Source organism: Podarcis liolepis, assembly GCF_965112155.1.
Source record: "Podarcis liolepis genome assembly, chromosome: 3".
In the NCBI taxonomy this organism is placed as follows: Eukaryota; Metazoa; Chordata; class Lepidosauria; order Squamata; family Lacertidae; genus Podarcis; species Podarcis liolepis.
In genome coordinates, this window is record NC_139557.1 from 104,651,483 (window position 1) to 104,667,866 (window position 16,384).

A 16,384-nucleotide genomic window follows, 5' to 3' on the forward strand; every position below is an offset into this window, starting at 1 on the left:
TCGAAGCGGTGTGCTACTTTTCTCATCAAATAATAATAATAATTATTATTTATTATTTATACCCCGCCCATCTGGCTGGGTCCCCCCAGCCACTCTGGGCGGCTTCCAACAAAACACTAAAATACAATAACCTATTAAACACTAAAAGCTTCCCTAAACAGAGCTGCCTTTAGATGTCTTCTAAAAGTTTGGTAGTTCTTTTTCTCTTTGACACCAGGTGGGAGGGCGTTCCACAGGGCGGGCGCCACTACTGAGAAGGCCCTCTGCCTGGTTCCCTGTAACTTGGCTTCTCGCAGTGAGGGAACCGCCAGAAGGCCCTCGGCACTGGACCTCAGTGTCCGGGCAGAACGATGGAGGTGGAGACGCTCCTTCAGGTATACTGGACCAAGGCCATTTAGGGCTCAAAGGGGATGTATGGTGTTTTCTTCTTGTACACTGTCCTTTCCAGGCAGAAATCGTAAGCCTGAACTGAAATAAATAAAAGAAGGCCGCTCAACATCTAAATCTTCTCGTTTCAGGAGTGACAAGTCGCCTGCTCGGCTCATCCTTGGAACCTTATTTGTTGCCGGAACTGACCCGATATGACTGTGAGGTTAACGTCCCAGTTCTCGGGAGTTCGACGCTCCTGCAAGGCAGCGATTTGCTCCGAGCTCTCGACCAGGCGACCTGAAGCAGCCTTGCAGCATTCCCTGGCCTATACCGTCCAAAAAAACACAAAAACAAACCAGCTGCAGTTTTTAAATCTATTTTTGCAAGTAGACAATTTCTAATACTGATTACACTTTTACAAGATTTTACTTAACTATTGAACTTGTCCACGTCACCAAATAGTGGCCTTTCTGTGAAGTTACTCACTTTCCTTATTTGCATTAAAAAAAAAAGTATGCATCTACTGTATTTCCAATCCCCTTCTATTTCGATAAGACGTTCCTTAGAAAATTTATATTATATGATTCCCCACCGCTGTGTAATTTATGTGTTCTGAAACTTCCTCATTATTCATGCTAATAAAAGAAGAAGAAGCTGCGGTGTGCTCGCTCGCGCCTCTATGTAATACTTTGGCTCCGTTTATTGCAAAGGTTTATTTTATTTTATTGCCAAAGATAAGTGAAATAAACAAATCTGATGAAATGCACTTGTTGCCCTACCCCTAGTTTTTCCTCTGCATTTTCTAACGTGGGGGGAAAAACAATAATCGCAGATTATGGCCTTTTAACAATTAAAAAAAAAGCTAGCGATGAAACGTCCATAATTCTAACACACCCAACGGCAGCTTTCGTGTTGGTTGGTCCTTGCCAAGTTGCAAATTACAGCCTTTCCCCTTAAGTTTAGGTCACATATCTAAAACTTGGGGCTGTGTTTTTGTCCGAGGCGGGACTAACCTAGCCATACAGGGCTAATCCAAGTAGTAGACTGGATAATGAAACAAGAGGGAAATCTGAGCCTTGTGGCTGAGTGCCCTCTGTGGTGTTGCAAAGTGATCTTAGTGTGCATCTCTCAGATCATGCAATGTAGCCGCCTGTCTTGTGTTGGCCTTGGATTTGAGGATCGGTGGGGTTTTTTCTTTTTTCTTTTTTTGCATATGGAAGAGCCAAAGCTATCAGGCAAATAACTGCCAATGGGTTTTGTTTTGTTTTTAGCAACATCGAGGTGCCTTTCCTACCAGACCTTACCCCATTCCCAGGATAAACTCAATGTTTCCTTAATTAAAGAAGCGGGGTGGCGTGGCTGCTGTCTTAGATTCAGAGCACGGTACTGCGAACGAATCCCAAGACAGCCAACTGCCATCGCATTTAGGTCAGTGTCGCCCTCCTCAGGAACCAGCCTGGCAAAATGAGGAATTTGGGAGAGGATGGCAATTGGGGACAACTGAGAGAAAACAGAGAGGGTGTTGCTGCACAATTTGAAATACGTGGGGCGGGGAAGGAATTCAACCCATCTTGTGTGTATTAATTCTCCATATATATATTTTTTACACAAAGTGTAACTGACTGATCCTTTTTCTCTGGGTTAAATGTTTATCATATATTGGTACTTTGTTATACCTGTTTAGATATTGAGGCAGAGCCATGACTTTTCTTCTTGGGAACCGTTTTACTTAGATCTGGTAGAGTTTTCTTACGCTGTTGCTGATGTTGCAGGATTTGTCCAAAGGCTGTTACTAAAACTGCTAATTCCCAGCTAAGTTGGGGGTTGGCGTTCATCCCCCCCCCCCCCACCTCCAGCTAGTTAGCCACATTCTTTCTCTGCACTACTGAATTTTTGCTGAAAAAAGTAAACTAAATATATATTTGCTTGCCTACTTGTTACACTGGGGGAAATCAATGTTTTTAGGCTCTGGAGCGGCAGAGTGGGAAGGTGTTTGTTGTCTTTTTAGTTTACTTTTTAATTGTTGATAGCCTTTCAAGTGCAAATGATTTTTCTGTAGGTCATCGAAACGGCAATCTGAACTTTTCAGAAATGCTATTAAACAAAAACAAACCAATGTTGGTGCTCAGGAATTTATTTAAAATGGAAGGAGTCTCTGCAAGACCCATTGCCTTTGCTGGGCAAACAGGCACACTCATATATTCAATCCAGCAATAACAGAAGCTCAAGGAATTGTGGGGTGCAGATTTTAAAAATATTAAAGCCTTCAAGCTTCAGTGAGAAAGGCCAGGTTGGAAGGGCAAAGGGGCAAATTCAGGGCGACAGAAAATAATGGTGATATTAGACGTTATGCTTTATTTACCCAGATAAATCTACCTGAGGCAAATCAGCATAGATTTATAAGAGCCTGTAGATTCCCTTACAAACAAGAACCATTTATGCCTCCTCCTGAACACAGTTCCAGTTCAGAGAAAGTTACTTGTAACTAAGGCCCGCTGAAATCAATAGGACTCAAAATGCAGCTAAACCATCCCACAAGTGCCATTAATTTTCGCAGGACTTGAGCACAACTAATATTCTTAGGGTGGGCTTCATAAGCACATGTGTTCGGCTGTGTGCCCCACTGTACATTTAAATCACATGGATCCCCCCAAAGAATCCTGGGAACCACCATTTACCCCTCACAAAGCTACCGTTCCCAGAACCCTTAAACTACAGTTCACATGAATCTTTGGGGAAAGCCATGAGCTTTAAATGTATGGCGAATACATGGCCTGAATCATTAAAGGCACTCTTCAGAGTCTTAGTCCATTGCAACCTTAACAGCAATGTTATTACTGTTATAATAGCTCCCGCTCTGGATTGCAAACCTTGACTTCTACAGAGCTGTGTTGGAGTGCCATATGTTGTGCAATGCATATATGGAGCCCTTCCCCATTATTTTTGCTGAAGAGGGAAGGTCTGAAGACACATCCCCTGGGGATATCTCCATAGCACTGAAGTGGACATGGAGGTCCCTGGAGGTGCACAGAACCCATAAGGAATTGTAAAGTTTTGGCACTGGCTTTGTCCATCCAAGCCCAATAATTTTGGCTCACTCCTTTGGAGATGCCGTACCCCACTGAAAGGCCAGTTTTGACGTAATGTTCACGATCCAGTCAAAACGAAGCACTTCACATTCAAAGTGATTTCACTGAGAGGGTGTTAGCCTTTCTTGTTGAAAATAAATGGAGGGGAAAATGCTTGACTCTTAAATGAATTGTGCCTGATTTGTTGAGGATCCTCCAAGGCAGGCATCCCCAACCTTTGGCCCTCCAGATGTTTTGGCCTACAACTCCCATCATCCCTAGCTAACAGGGTCGGTGGTCAGGGATGATGGGAATTGTAGTCCAAAACATCTGGAGGGCCGAAGGTTGGGGATGCCTGCTCCACGGGAAAGTAGCTGTGAAAGCCATTATTTAGGGAAAGATTTGTGAGCAAATGTGCTCAGGAATCTGGACTGCTCAGGGATCCATCCTGCAAAACCTACATATATATATTTCTCGCTTTCACTTACATGATGGAGGGGGAAAGGAAAATCCAAACTTCTTCAAAGATTGCATTTGGGATTCCCTTCTGGCCTGATCCTCTCTGCTGGGTTACAGAACAGCTTTGAGGGAATGATCGTGGTTAGTGCCCTTGGAGCTTTTGTAGTCTTCAGTGGCTACAACCCCCCCCCCCTCAAAAAAAGGGATCTGGTGGAACAGCTCCTCCTATGAAGCTCTCCTTGCATTCTTCCTCTGTGCTGTGTCCCACTGCCACCTGGGAGAGTGGCATCAGTGAGAAAAATCCCACTGATACAGAGGGAAAACCTTGCCAAAAAGCCCTACTCACACATGCAATTTAGCGGTGGACCTTGGATGAATCAGCCAGGCCCTGTGCCGACTTAATATTCCACCTCTGCTACATTGCACAAAGCTCGGGAGCAGTTTTCTATCTGAAGTACATTTTTTCAAGCAAAATAGTACGGCCCACGGTATTTAAAGGACTTTAGGTTTTTGGGGGTTTTTTGTGTGTTTTTTAAGGACATGATTCAGCCAGTATTAAGTACCTGTGAATATAGCTGACACATATATCATCAAATCGCACTCATAGGCTGCATCTTCCGGTTGAGTGTAATACAGTCAGTAGCAGATCGGAGTTTGCTTCTGGGAGATGTGTGAATTGGCTCTTTGCTGTGTTTAACTGGCTGGATAGTGGCCTGAACTGTCTTAAGAAAAAAAAAAGGTAGCTAAGCCCTAGAAAGAAGCATAAATTAAGAGCGTCACCACCAGGCTGCCAACCTTGAGTAGTTTGCTTTAAAGTAATCCCATTCACGTTCAGTAGCAGTTTTGGAGTAAGTGGTCTGAAGCCTGTGGCTACAGCAAAGCAGGTCTTTAAAGTGGTAATGATTTGTGTGCTTGAAGGGTTAATCACGCTTAAATATTGCTATTATATTTTTAATCTCTTGTTTGTAGTTTCAGCATTAAGATGTTGTACCCTAACCATTTACTAAAAACACACTGTGCGGGTGGGGAGGGAGGGGAAGGGGGTAAAAGAAAATCTGTGCTTAAAATATTAACCGTAACTATTGTCGTAATTATTTCATGCTCTCTCTATTGTTGAATTTCTTATTTATAATCTTGTAACTGTATGGGAACTTTTAACTTGATAAGGAAATGTATTTTGACACTGATACCATATTAAAGTATACTGATCCTGAAATGTCTTGTGACTCTTGCTTCCGCCAAAAAAAGGGGAGGGGCAAAAGAAAAGAAAAAATGTCACTTGAATGTATCATTGCAAAGCAAAAGAATTTATTAAATTATTGATAGAAAATAAATTTTTACATGCATGAAACCAGGGAGGTGGCCCATGCCTGAAAGCTAATTGCAAATCGTGAAGGATTCTCAACATCACCGTAACTTTGATATAACACCTTTCAAATCTGTGAAGCATATGTCCAGGTGGGACCAATCAGTGGGGCTGATCCAGGAGGGTCATTTGGGTCAGGCCCCCAAGCTTACAGGGGCCACAAGTTTAGGCATCTATTAATGGGGGGGGGCGTTTGGCAAGTTTTGCAACATGTTTTTATCTGCAAGAGACCGAAATGTGCCACACACACTCAGCTTAGAGCTTCATATTAGTGGATTTGTGCAGAAAAAAGCTAGAAAGGCATTTGTTAAATGGATAATTAAAAAAAATCAAATTATTTGTATCTTTTGGCTGTCTTGCTTTGTTTTCATGTGTCTTTTTCTAAAAGCACTCTCTGGCTGACTTCTGCAGCATCGGGGAAGATGGCGGCCAAGCAGGTGATCTCCTGTCCAGAGGAAAAGGAACCCACATGGCTGCCTCCCCTTGCATCACCTTCTGTTTTGCTGAGACCATGTAGTGCTGAAGTCCATTAATAATAACAACAACAACAACAACAACAACTAATAATGGCTTTATTATTTATATGCCATCCATCTAACTGGGTTGCCCCTTCCTTTCTGGGTTACATCCAGCAAAATAGAAAAACACAGTGAAACCTCAAACATTTAAAAACTTCCCTGTACAGTGGTACCTCTGGTTACAGGCGCTTCAGGTTACAGAGTCCGCTAACCCAGAAATATTACCTCGGGTTAATACATCGTGTACACGTCGCACACTTCCTTCTGGAAAAAAGAAAATAATTTCCAAAGGAGGAAAGTCACCATCTTTCTCTCCCGCTTTCCTTCCGCTTCTCCCCACAGCTGCCTTCTGCCTCCCTTCTGTGCTTGTATACGAGTATTGTGACATCAGCCCACGCCAGAAGGAGTTTCTGGTTCTTGGTGGGGGCAGGGGGGACAAACTCACAGAAAACCATTCACCTCTCCTCTGTGCATTGTTTCCCCCTTCTCTTTCACAAGAGACGCTGCTGGCTGTGAGGGACCTTCTGCTGCAATGCACCATGGGATACACACTTCCGACTGGCACGTGCCCAATTTTGGGATGGGGGGGCCCACGTCAAACTCATGATCTTCTTTGACAAGACAAAGCAACATTTGCAGCTGAGGAAGTCCTTCGAGCAACAGAATAAAGCCCTTTTGAGCGTGTTTTCAAATGTGACATTTTCCACACAGGACTTGTCAAGAGCGCCAGGTAACTGTGGCGCTGGTCCTAGCTGACCTGAACAATTTTGCAACACGCCACGGCAAACATCGCCTGCCTGCCATGTTTTGTGGCCTGCCAAATATATCACAGTGCCCCAAAGTTGGCACCCCAAACCCAGAAGGGTTTTTGAGACCCTCCTGGTGTGCCATCATGTGCGCCTGGTGAGCTGTGTTCAGATTTATGCTTCATGTTGTGTCACGCTTGTCATATCCTTCCCTCTTTCTCTGATGATCGGGTTACGACTGCTGTTGCTCATGAAGGTCTTTTCTGACACAGGAGTCAAGCTTTGGGCAGGATCAGGCTCTTGGCAATCAGCTTCACACTGCCTGGATTTGTTTTGCATGAAGGAAAGTATATACAGTGGTACCTCAGGTTACATACGCTTCAGGTTACAGACTCCGCTAACCCAGAAATATTACCTCAGGTTAAGAACTTTGCTTCAGGATGAGAACAGAAATCGTGCTCCGGCGGCACGGCAGCAGCAGGAGGCCCCATTAGCTAAAGTGGTACTTCAGGTTAAGAACAGTTTCAGGTTATGAACGGACCTCCAGAACGAATTAAGTGCTTAGCCCGAGGTACCACTGTAAATATCTTTAAATGAATAAAAATGAATAGCAGGGATATATCAGCAGGCTTGGGGGAGCCACAAGGTTTGCAGAAGTATGCCCCCAAAAAATATTTAGTTAGTGAAAAGGTGAAGGGGAGTCAATAAAAATGACTTAGTGATAACTGAGCGTGCTCAATGGCCGCAGAATGCAGACGGACCACTTGATTTTGGAGGACAAAATCAAGGGAGAGAGTGGAAGAATGGAGTTTCCTCGAGAAGGAATGGCTGAATGACTAGAACAAGACGTGCAGCACCTTTTTTTTGCAGTTCCAACTATTTCATCCTATTATTATTTGTTTATTAAGATATCTCAACTAAAATCCTCCCGGGTGGCTTCCTAAAGACACCAAAACAATGCAAATTAACAGAGACAATTGTTATTTTTAACAAAACCCCACTGGGATGAGCCATTTCCATTTTAAAAAAATGCAGTCAGATGCACTTTGGGAGAAGGTTGCCTTGGCATGATACAAAGTCAGCAGGAAAGGGGAAAACAAACTTTTTAAACATTTTAAAGCAGTCTTAAATGCTCTCAGGTTGATTTTGATTGTTTTAGATGGTTTTCAGTGTAGAGAGCAATGATGAGCTTTACGAATGAGCTCTTTGACCCAGGCCACATAAACACCACACATTCAAAGCACATTTAGCACACATTTGAAGCCTGTGGCTTCCTCCAGAGAAGCCTGGGAACTGTAGTTTGTTAGGGGGGTTGGGAGTTGCGGCTCAGTGAGTGGGCAAACTTCTGGCAGTGGGGAGCCATGTGCTTTGAACGTCTATTAAATGAGCTTTAAACGTATGCTGTGGGTGTGACCGCTGGGTAATATAACATGCTGTAAACCACAGGTGGAATTATAGCATAATTCATAAATAAATATACAGTGGTACCTCTAGATATGAACGGGATCCATTCCAGAGCCCTGTTCGCATCTAGAGGTAAACGTAAGTAGCGACGGCACGTCTGCGCACATGCGCGTCGCTTTTCGCCGCTTCTGCGCATGCACGTGATGTCATTTAGAGCGTCTGCGCATGCGCAAGCGGCAAAACCCAGAAGTAACACGCTCCGTTACTTCCGGGTTGCCAAGGAGCGCAACTCGAATGCACTCAACTCGAAGCATATTTAACCCAAGGTATGACTGCACAGTGGTACTTCAGGTTAAGTACTTAATTCGTTCCGGAGGTCTGTACTTAACCTGAAACTGTTCTTAACCTGAAGCACCACTTTAGCTAATGGGGCCTCCTGCTGCTGCCGTGCCGCCGGAGCACGATTTCTGTTCTCATCCTGAAGCAAAGTTCTTAACCTGAGGTAATATTTCTGGGTTAGCGGAGTCTGTAACCTGAAGCGTATGTAACCCGAGGTACCACTGTACAATGTTAAAAGCCAAGCTCCCCATGTTAACTTCATTGACTAGCAACGGCAAAGGGAGAAATGAGATGAAACGAGGTTGTGTTCACACCAGCTGCAACTCTTTGGAAAAACAACAGCAACAGCGCCTTCTCCAGCCCTGTTGCCACATTTGGTTGCCCAGTTCGCAAAGCCTAACTAACCCACGAGTGCATGTGGGGTTCAAATCTCGGAGGACTAACGAGAATGCCACTACTGAATGTGAGAAATTGCTGTTAGGGCAACATCCGTGGCTGAAAAGCTCAGTGCTCCCAAGCCGCCACAACAGTCATGTTTCATTTTTCACGCTTCGCTTTCCCAGCTATTTAATCAGCCTAATGAGATCTGCTATGAAGAAACCCCATTGTTTCCTAATCAACTGCTCCCCCATACCGGATTTTCAAATGGCCTTTGCTTAGATTTTAGTTACAGGGGGAACAGAATCGCAGGCTCTGCCTCCCAGACTTTAGAGTGCGGTGCTGAGGCAGGAAACCCTATATTTATTACACCTGCGAGATTATATTTGCAAAGGTGATGAGGGGGCATTAAGGTCAGAGTGCCAAGCAAGCTGACGCAGCAATCCATTATTGCAGCAAACGTTTCTAAAAGTGGCATTTGGGATCATATACGACAGCGGGGAAGAAGGGGGAAAGGGGGACAGGTTTGCAAATGGGATAATTATTAACACCAGGCAGCGCATCTCAAACCCTTCAGCCAAGATTTCCACAAATGAAAAGGAATGTGGATGCCATCGAGAGCCAGAGTTAAGTACTCCAGGGGCCCATAGATCTGAATGAGAGAGAACTACGTGTGCACCATGGAAATATATGGCATTTAGAAGCTCTTGGTTTTGCTTAAAGCATGCTGCTCCCATTTCTGTTGGCTTGCTCTGTAAGGAACTAAGACCTTTCGAATCACTGAAACATACAGGATTCCATACCCTCCAACTGCCCTGAAAATGACAGGAGATCACGAAAACCCTTAAGCCATTACGACTTCTCACTTTTTCACACAGAGTCCTGAATTTCCAGTTCCAGCGCAGTGTTTCAGTGTGGTACTGGAAGTTCAGATCTGTGTGCCCCTCTAACACATTTCTTAGATCTATGCCTCCTGCTCCCTTAATCCCCCCCCAAAAAACACTCAATATGGCGCCACTTCCTGTTTTTATGAAAACAATATCTGAGTCTCTTGAGTGCCCCTAAGAAAGATTTTCACCATATCCTTGCTCCTTAGTCAGTCGGTTTCCTATAAAGAAAGTGGTGGGTGGGGGAACAAAGGGGGCAGGATCTATCCACAAGGCCGCTGCTGGGGGTCGCGGGAGCTGAAGAGCTCTGGCTTGCTTCGCTTGGCTGCTGCGTCTAGCGGAACAATGACACTGTCCCTATTTTCATCTGAGGAATGTTGGAGGGTGTGTGATTCATCCTCTGCATAATGTTTTCCAGGGCTCCTGATCACCAGAGGGCGGTTCATAAATCAGCTCCCTCCTGTCTCTTCTGCCTGCCCCTTTTTAGGGCTGTGGAAACCGGACTTGAACAGGCAACCCTTCAATAGCCTCAGCCCAGTATACCTGAAGGAGCGTCTCCACCACCATTGTTCAGCTCAGACACTGAGATCCAGCGCTGAGGGCCTTCTGGCGGTTCCCTCACTGCGAGAAATGAGGCTACAGGGAACCAGGCAGAGGGCCTTCTCCCTGTGGAACGCCCTCCCTTCAGATGTCAAGGAAATAAACAGCTATCTGATTTTTAGAAGACATCTGAAGGCAGCCCTGTTTAGCGAAGTTTTTAAAGGCTGATGTTTTATCGTGTTTTTAATATTCTGTTGGGAGCCGCTCAGAGTGGATGGGGAAACCCAGCCAGATGGGCGGGGTATAATTATTATTCTTATTATTCTTATTATTGAATAAACAAAATCTGCCCTTCTTCCCTTATGGGGGATACAAGAGCCCTTATAGAGTCCTTTGTAGGTTCTCCATTGGTCGGAGAAAATAACAGAGGCCAACCAGAGAATATTGAGAAGCAAAGCAGCTAGTAAGCCTGATCTTTATTGATCTGTTGCAACAGGGTGCTCCCCTCACACGCAGGAAAGGAGGAGGACCCAGAACCAAGATGTGTCTACCCTAATATAGACATTTTAAATTCCCTGCCCTTGCTCCTTAGTCAGTCGGTTTCCTATAAAGAAAGTGGTGGGTGGGGGAACAAAGGGGGCAGGATCTATCCACAAGGCCGCTCCATACATCATACATACATCACAGAAGGGGTGTAAACCAAGGCCACCCCACACAAACATCATACCTGCATCACAGAAAAGGTGGTCTACAACAAAAATTTGAATGTTGTTGTTTTTCCTGTCTGCCAGGTTATCTGATAATGCCTTATCTGATTGCCTTTCCTGGTAGTCTGGCCATTCCTTTGAAATGGTGATTACCCAATTCCTGAGACAATGGGAAGGTTCCCTCACCCCCTCCCTCCTTGCAGAAAAAATATTTGGTCAGTTTGGGAGTCAAAATGGTTTCAGGGCGGTCTTCCTGTGCTGCTCCAAACATGTGGTCCACATATCTATGTACATGCTTGGTTGGTACATTTATGAACATTTATTATATATATGTAAGCCCTTAATTTTTTTATTACAATTATTATTATTATTATTCAAGCAGAGGACACCTTCAAATAGAGAACTATCATATTAAGAGTCCTGCTGGATCTGAGCAAAGGTTCATCTCGTTTAGCACCCTGTACAAAAAGAAGCCAACCAGATGGCGATGGAAAACTTGTAGAGCAGCACTTTCACCTTCTGCTATTCCCAGCAACTGGTTCTCAGAGACTTACTGCCTCTGACAGTTGAGGCAGAACACAGGCATTGTGGCTAATAGATGTCAATAGCCTTCTCCTGCAATAGCCTTCTCTTGAGAGTTCCGTGGACTGCAAGAAGGTCAAACCTCTCCATCCTTAAGGAAATCAGCCCTGAGTGCTCACTGGAAGGACAGATCTTGAAGCTGAGGCTCCAATACTTTGGGCACCTCATGAGAAGAGAAGACTCCCTGGAAAAGACCCTGATGCTGGGAAAGATGGAGGGCACAAGGAGAAGGGGACGACAGAGGACGAGATGGTTGGACAGTGTTCTCAAAGCTACCGGCATGAGTTTGACCAAACTGCGGGAGGCAGTGGAAGACAGGAGTGCCTGGCGTGCTCTGGTCCATGGGGTCACGAAGAGTCGGACACGACTAAACGACTAAACAACAACAACACAGCCTTCTCCTGCAAGAACTCATCTAATCTTTTTAAAACCACCCAAGTTGGTGGCTGTTGCTACATCTTGCAGGAGCAAATTCCACAATTTATCTATGTGTCATGTGATGAAGTGCTTTTGTGGAATCATAGAGTTGGAAGGCACCACAAGAATCGTGTCCGACTCTTCGTGACCCCATGGACCAGAGCACGCATACATCACTACTGGGAAAACCATAGCTTTAACTATACGGACCTTTGTTGGCAAGGTGATGTCTCTGCACGCATATTAGCCACTTTTTCTTTGCCAGTCTAGCTGAGTCTACAGACAACCTACCTAACCCAGAATAGGTAGAGTATGCAAACCCAGAATAGGTAGAGTATGCAAACCAATTATTTCCCACTACCTACAAATTACTTGGTTGCAAAGTGGGAATTTTCTTGGGTCCTTTGCCAGTTCTGTGGCTGTTGCACAAACTTCACTTTGCCAGGCCGGGGTATATAAATGTGATGGATGGCTGCATTAAAGAGCAGACCACACATAAATATTGCTTAATGTTAGAAGCAGACCTGGTACAAAACAAAGAGTTCAGCTCTCGGCAAAGAGCTCTCAGCAAACAGCTCTCAGCAAAGAGCTAACTAATTACTAACCGCAAGAAAGATGTGTGACTAATGAGAGAACAATAACATAGTGTGCTTCTCCAAAGCCACGCTGTGAAAAGGTGCTCTCCCTGTTCAGCAGTTAACTTTCGAAGAAGGCGACTGAACCGTCATCTTTCCAATATGGGAACAGAGACTCCAACCATCCCAGTGAATTCATGCAAAAGAAAAGGAAAAGGCATGTTTCTCTAGTGACTGCTACGCTGAACAACTCCCGTTACAAATTTCCAGCATTTCCGGTGTTTTGTTTTGTTTTTTAAAAAAGGACAAGTTGGGTCTGTAATAGAATGCTGCAGCATGGAGTTCTGTTTGCAGTTTCACAGCGGAGGCTGCAACTTGCTTCGGTATGGCCAGAACACATTTGGTTGCTCTCCCAGAGGGAAGGAAAACAAAATTAAAAGGGGCAGGTTTTTGCAGTCCCATGACTGGCAACCAATATGATTGACTCTTACTAGTTTTACTGCTTCTACTGCTTCTACTGATAATGTACGCCTTGCCGAATGCAAAATGCCTCTAAGTGACAAACATTTAAATACAAATGGTAAAATACGACAAAAAATTGAGTCCCATTGATAAAATCATGCTGCCAGTCAGAAACTTGCCCTTCATGGTCTCCCAAATACCATGGTACCTCGGGTTACATACGCTTCAGGTTAAAGACGCTTCAGGTTACAGACTCCGCTAACCCAGAAATATTACCTCGGGTTAAGAACTTTGCTTCAGGATGAGAACAGAAATTGCGCAGCAGCAGTGCGGCGGCAGCAGCGGGAGGCCCCATTAGCTAAAGTGGTGCTTCAGGTTAAGAACAGTTTCAGGTTAAGTATGGACCTCCGGAACGAATTAAGTTCTTAATCCGAGGTACCACTGTAAAAGCTTCCTAGGAGTTTTAGAGGGAGAAAGTCAATTGAAAGAGACTTCCCATCACTGAAATATCCCGATGTGAAAAGGAGTACTGGCCACATTTCTCCTGGAGACGCAGCTGCTAAAGGCTGTTCAAATTCAGGGCTACATCAAATGTGTCTCCATTGGTGTGTGTGTGTGTGTGTGTGTTTTTGTGCCCAGTTGCCATTGCAGCATGTCCAGAACTTGCTTCTGACTTGGGCGTTTCCCCCCTACTGCTCCAACAATCTCCAGTTTGATGGCATGAATGGCCCCAGTGTTGCTGCAAGCGCCCTTAACCCCTCTTGCATTGTGGCGAGGATTCAACAACAGACACACATCTCCCGGAGTCACGAAGGGCAGCGCGGCCTCTTTCCGTACAGCTGCAAGGCCAGCAGCCTCACATGACGGTGACCTCAGTAGGCACCACGTCCCGCACGCAGCTGAGGGAATTGGGCGCCGTGGAGCCGCTCAGCTGGCACCGAACACTGCCGTGCCATTATTTGCAACGCAACGTGGCCAGATGGGCAGGGCAGATGGGCAGGAAGGCAGTGATGGCAAGAAGGTCATGGGATTGAGCGAGAGATGGCAACTGGGGAGCCCTGCGGACGATTGTTGGCGGGTACTATACATCCAAAACACACACACAGAGTGAGCGCCCCAGCGTCAGCACCGCCGTATCTCCCGCAGCCTGGAAGGCTAAGCATAATTCGTGAGAATCTAACTGGAGATTGGTTTGCAGCCACTCTTAGGTGGGATAAAATGAGGGAGGTGGAGCGAAAGATGGCCGGATTGATGTGACAAGAGAAGAGAAGGGCCAAGGCAGGCCCTCACTGACGAGGAATGTGCTTTAAACATGTGTTAGATGTGCTTTCAATGTATGCTGTAGATGGGGCACTATGGTCTAAACCACTGAGCCTCTTGGGCTTGCCGATCAGAAGGTCGGCGGTTCGAATCCCCGAGACGGGGTGAGCTCCCATTGCTCCGTCCCAGCTCCTGGCAACCTAGCAGTTTGAAAGCACGCCAGTGCAAGTAGATAAATAGGTACCGCTCCGGCGGGAAGGTAAATGGCATTTCTGTGCGCTCTGGTTTCTGTCACAGTGTCCCATTGCGCCAGAAGCAGTTTAGTCATGCTGGCCTCAGGACCCAGAAAGCTGTCTGTGGACAAACACCGGCTCCCTCAGCCTGAAAAGTGAGATGAGCGCTGCAACCTCATAGTTGCCTTTGACTGGACTTAACCGTCCAGGGGTCCTTTACTTCTTTGTAGATCTGCCCAAAATTTCCTTGGCCGGCCGCATTAATGTCCATTGTTTACTCACTCTGCTTGAAGCAAAGCGTAAAACCTCCCCTTCCATAATCAAATATTTGCATTTTATGAAAAGTTTTCAGTGAAAAAAATCATATGAAAGAAAAGAACTGTGAATAACACGAGAAGAAAGTTTTTGGCACAATTGCCCAACAAGTCACTTCTGGTGTACATACAGAATTAATATATCAGTGACACTGAAAGTTGTCATTTTGCTTCAGGTGTGATGTGCAGCTAATTAAGCTGCCAGCAAATGCCTGTTGTTGTTTTTTTTGTTTTTTTGTTTTAAGTATGTACTGAGAGAGCAGTTCCGCTACTGGGTGAGCTTTCTATTAGCAAGGGATGATCCTAAGGGCGAGCTGACAAGTTGATCGAAGGCACAACAGTCTCCATTAGCAAGCTTGGGAGCACTTGGACATATGTACTAAAGAGAGCATTAAAGCAATTTTATAATACCCGCGCTGCAAATGAGAAAGTAAGAGGAGCCAGGCTGCTGGACCAAACCAAAGGCCCTTCCAGTCCAGCGCTATGTTCTCACAGTGGCCAACCAGAGGCTTGGGGGGGAAGCCTTTAGCAATAGGCCCGGAGTGATGAATGCCAAAATTTGAAGGCAGTAAAAAGAATATCTGAATAATCAAATAAATAAACTACAACTCAGAAGAAAGCTCTTATGCACCAGGATTTTGTAGGGACCCTCCTCTTGACACAAAACCAACTATTCATGTTTCCTTGAGGTTTACCAGGTCAGAGTGGGAGGGGCAGAAGCGATTTATGACTGCCTTTAATGAATTGCTCAAGTGGCAGAGTCTTGGCTCAGAAGAGGGAAGCCACAGCAATCTTACGCAAGCGCTAGCAGCCCTCGGGCTGAATTCCTCAGATAGCTGTAAAGTCTGGATGACAACAGCTCTCTGGTGCAAGGGGTGTGTGTGTGTGTGTGTGGCCCACTTTTGCTTCTGGCCCCACCCACCACATTTATGTGGCCCCTACCTGGTTGCCTAGAGCAGGCTGCTGAAAAAGGTTCCCTACCCCTGGACTGGAACTGCTAGCTAGGCCTCAAACTGGGCTATATACATACCAACACATTAGACTTCCTGTCTTTCCCGTTGTATATTCCTTTTTTACAAATGAATGTGCTCTTATTATTGCATATTTCTTTACATATTATCTAATACATTCCTATATCAATATGTGCTCTTAGTCTTATTTCTCAACTCAGTCTCACTCCAGTGTCAATCAAATGCTAGCATAGATAGTGAACCTTTACTGTATTTTTGAACATATGTTTTATATCTATCCCACTTTTCCATAAATTTTTGATTTGAATTGCCTCTCAGGGTATTTGTTAGCTGCGCAATTTCAGCAAATTCTTGTAGCTTGTATTTGATTTGGGGGGGATGGGGATTGTTTTTTCTCTTTGTTCTTTCTTTTTTGTTTCATTTTCTTTCTAGGTATACATGTTGAAAATTATATTATAGTAAGTCCTGTAATGTAATATGACAACGTTTACCGATGTAATATAGGAATGTTAACAAAAGGTAAGTTTGTTAACAAAAGGTAAGGTAACAAAAGGTGATAGTTTGCTAAGCAAATCAGTCTCTTAAGCTTAAGCCAAGAAAGAGTATTCTCTATAAGATTGAATATCTATATACGTATCAAGACTTTGAGATTAGACCACTGAAGAAGCCCGGAGTGTTCCTTGGGAGTGTGCTACCTGCAAGCCCCAGTTAAAAGGCCCCATCGGGGGCCAACAGCGGCCTTTTGATTACTTGGACTGCTAGGGCGAAACAGGTGCAAAACGCCGGCAC

General features: G+C 44.9%; 1 protein-coding gene across 6 annotated transcripts in view; it reads left to right on the plus strand.

Annotated features, from left to right (window-relative positions):
• EPAS1 (endothelial PAS domain protein 1) overlaps positions 1-5,112 on the plus strand; it is a 134,037-nt gene extending 128,925 nt beyond the window's left edge. For 3 of the 6 annotated variants that reach the window (XR_014523537.1, XR_014523538.1, XR_014523539.1), the window contains 2 exons: positions 519-3,641; positions 3,782-5,112. Coding sequence is in view for 3 of the 6 variants with exons in the window: in XM_083494287.1 (XP_083350413.1) it covers positions 519-670 (152 nt within the window). In the remaining 3 variants the exon portion in view is untranslated. Of the gene's footprint in view, positions 1-518 lie in introns of all 6 variants that reach the window. The other 3 variants (XM_083494287.1, XM_083494288.1, XM_083494286.1) reach the window with 1 other exon arrangement.
• The last annotated feature ends 11,272 nt before the right edge of the window (positions 5,113-16,384 follow it).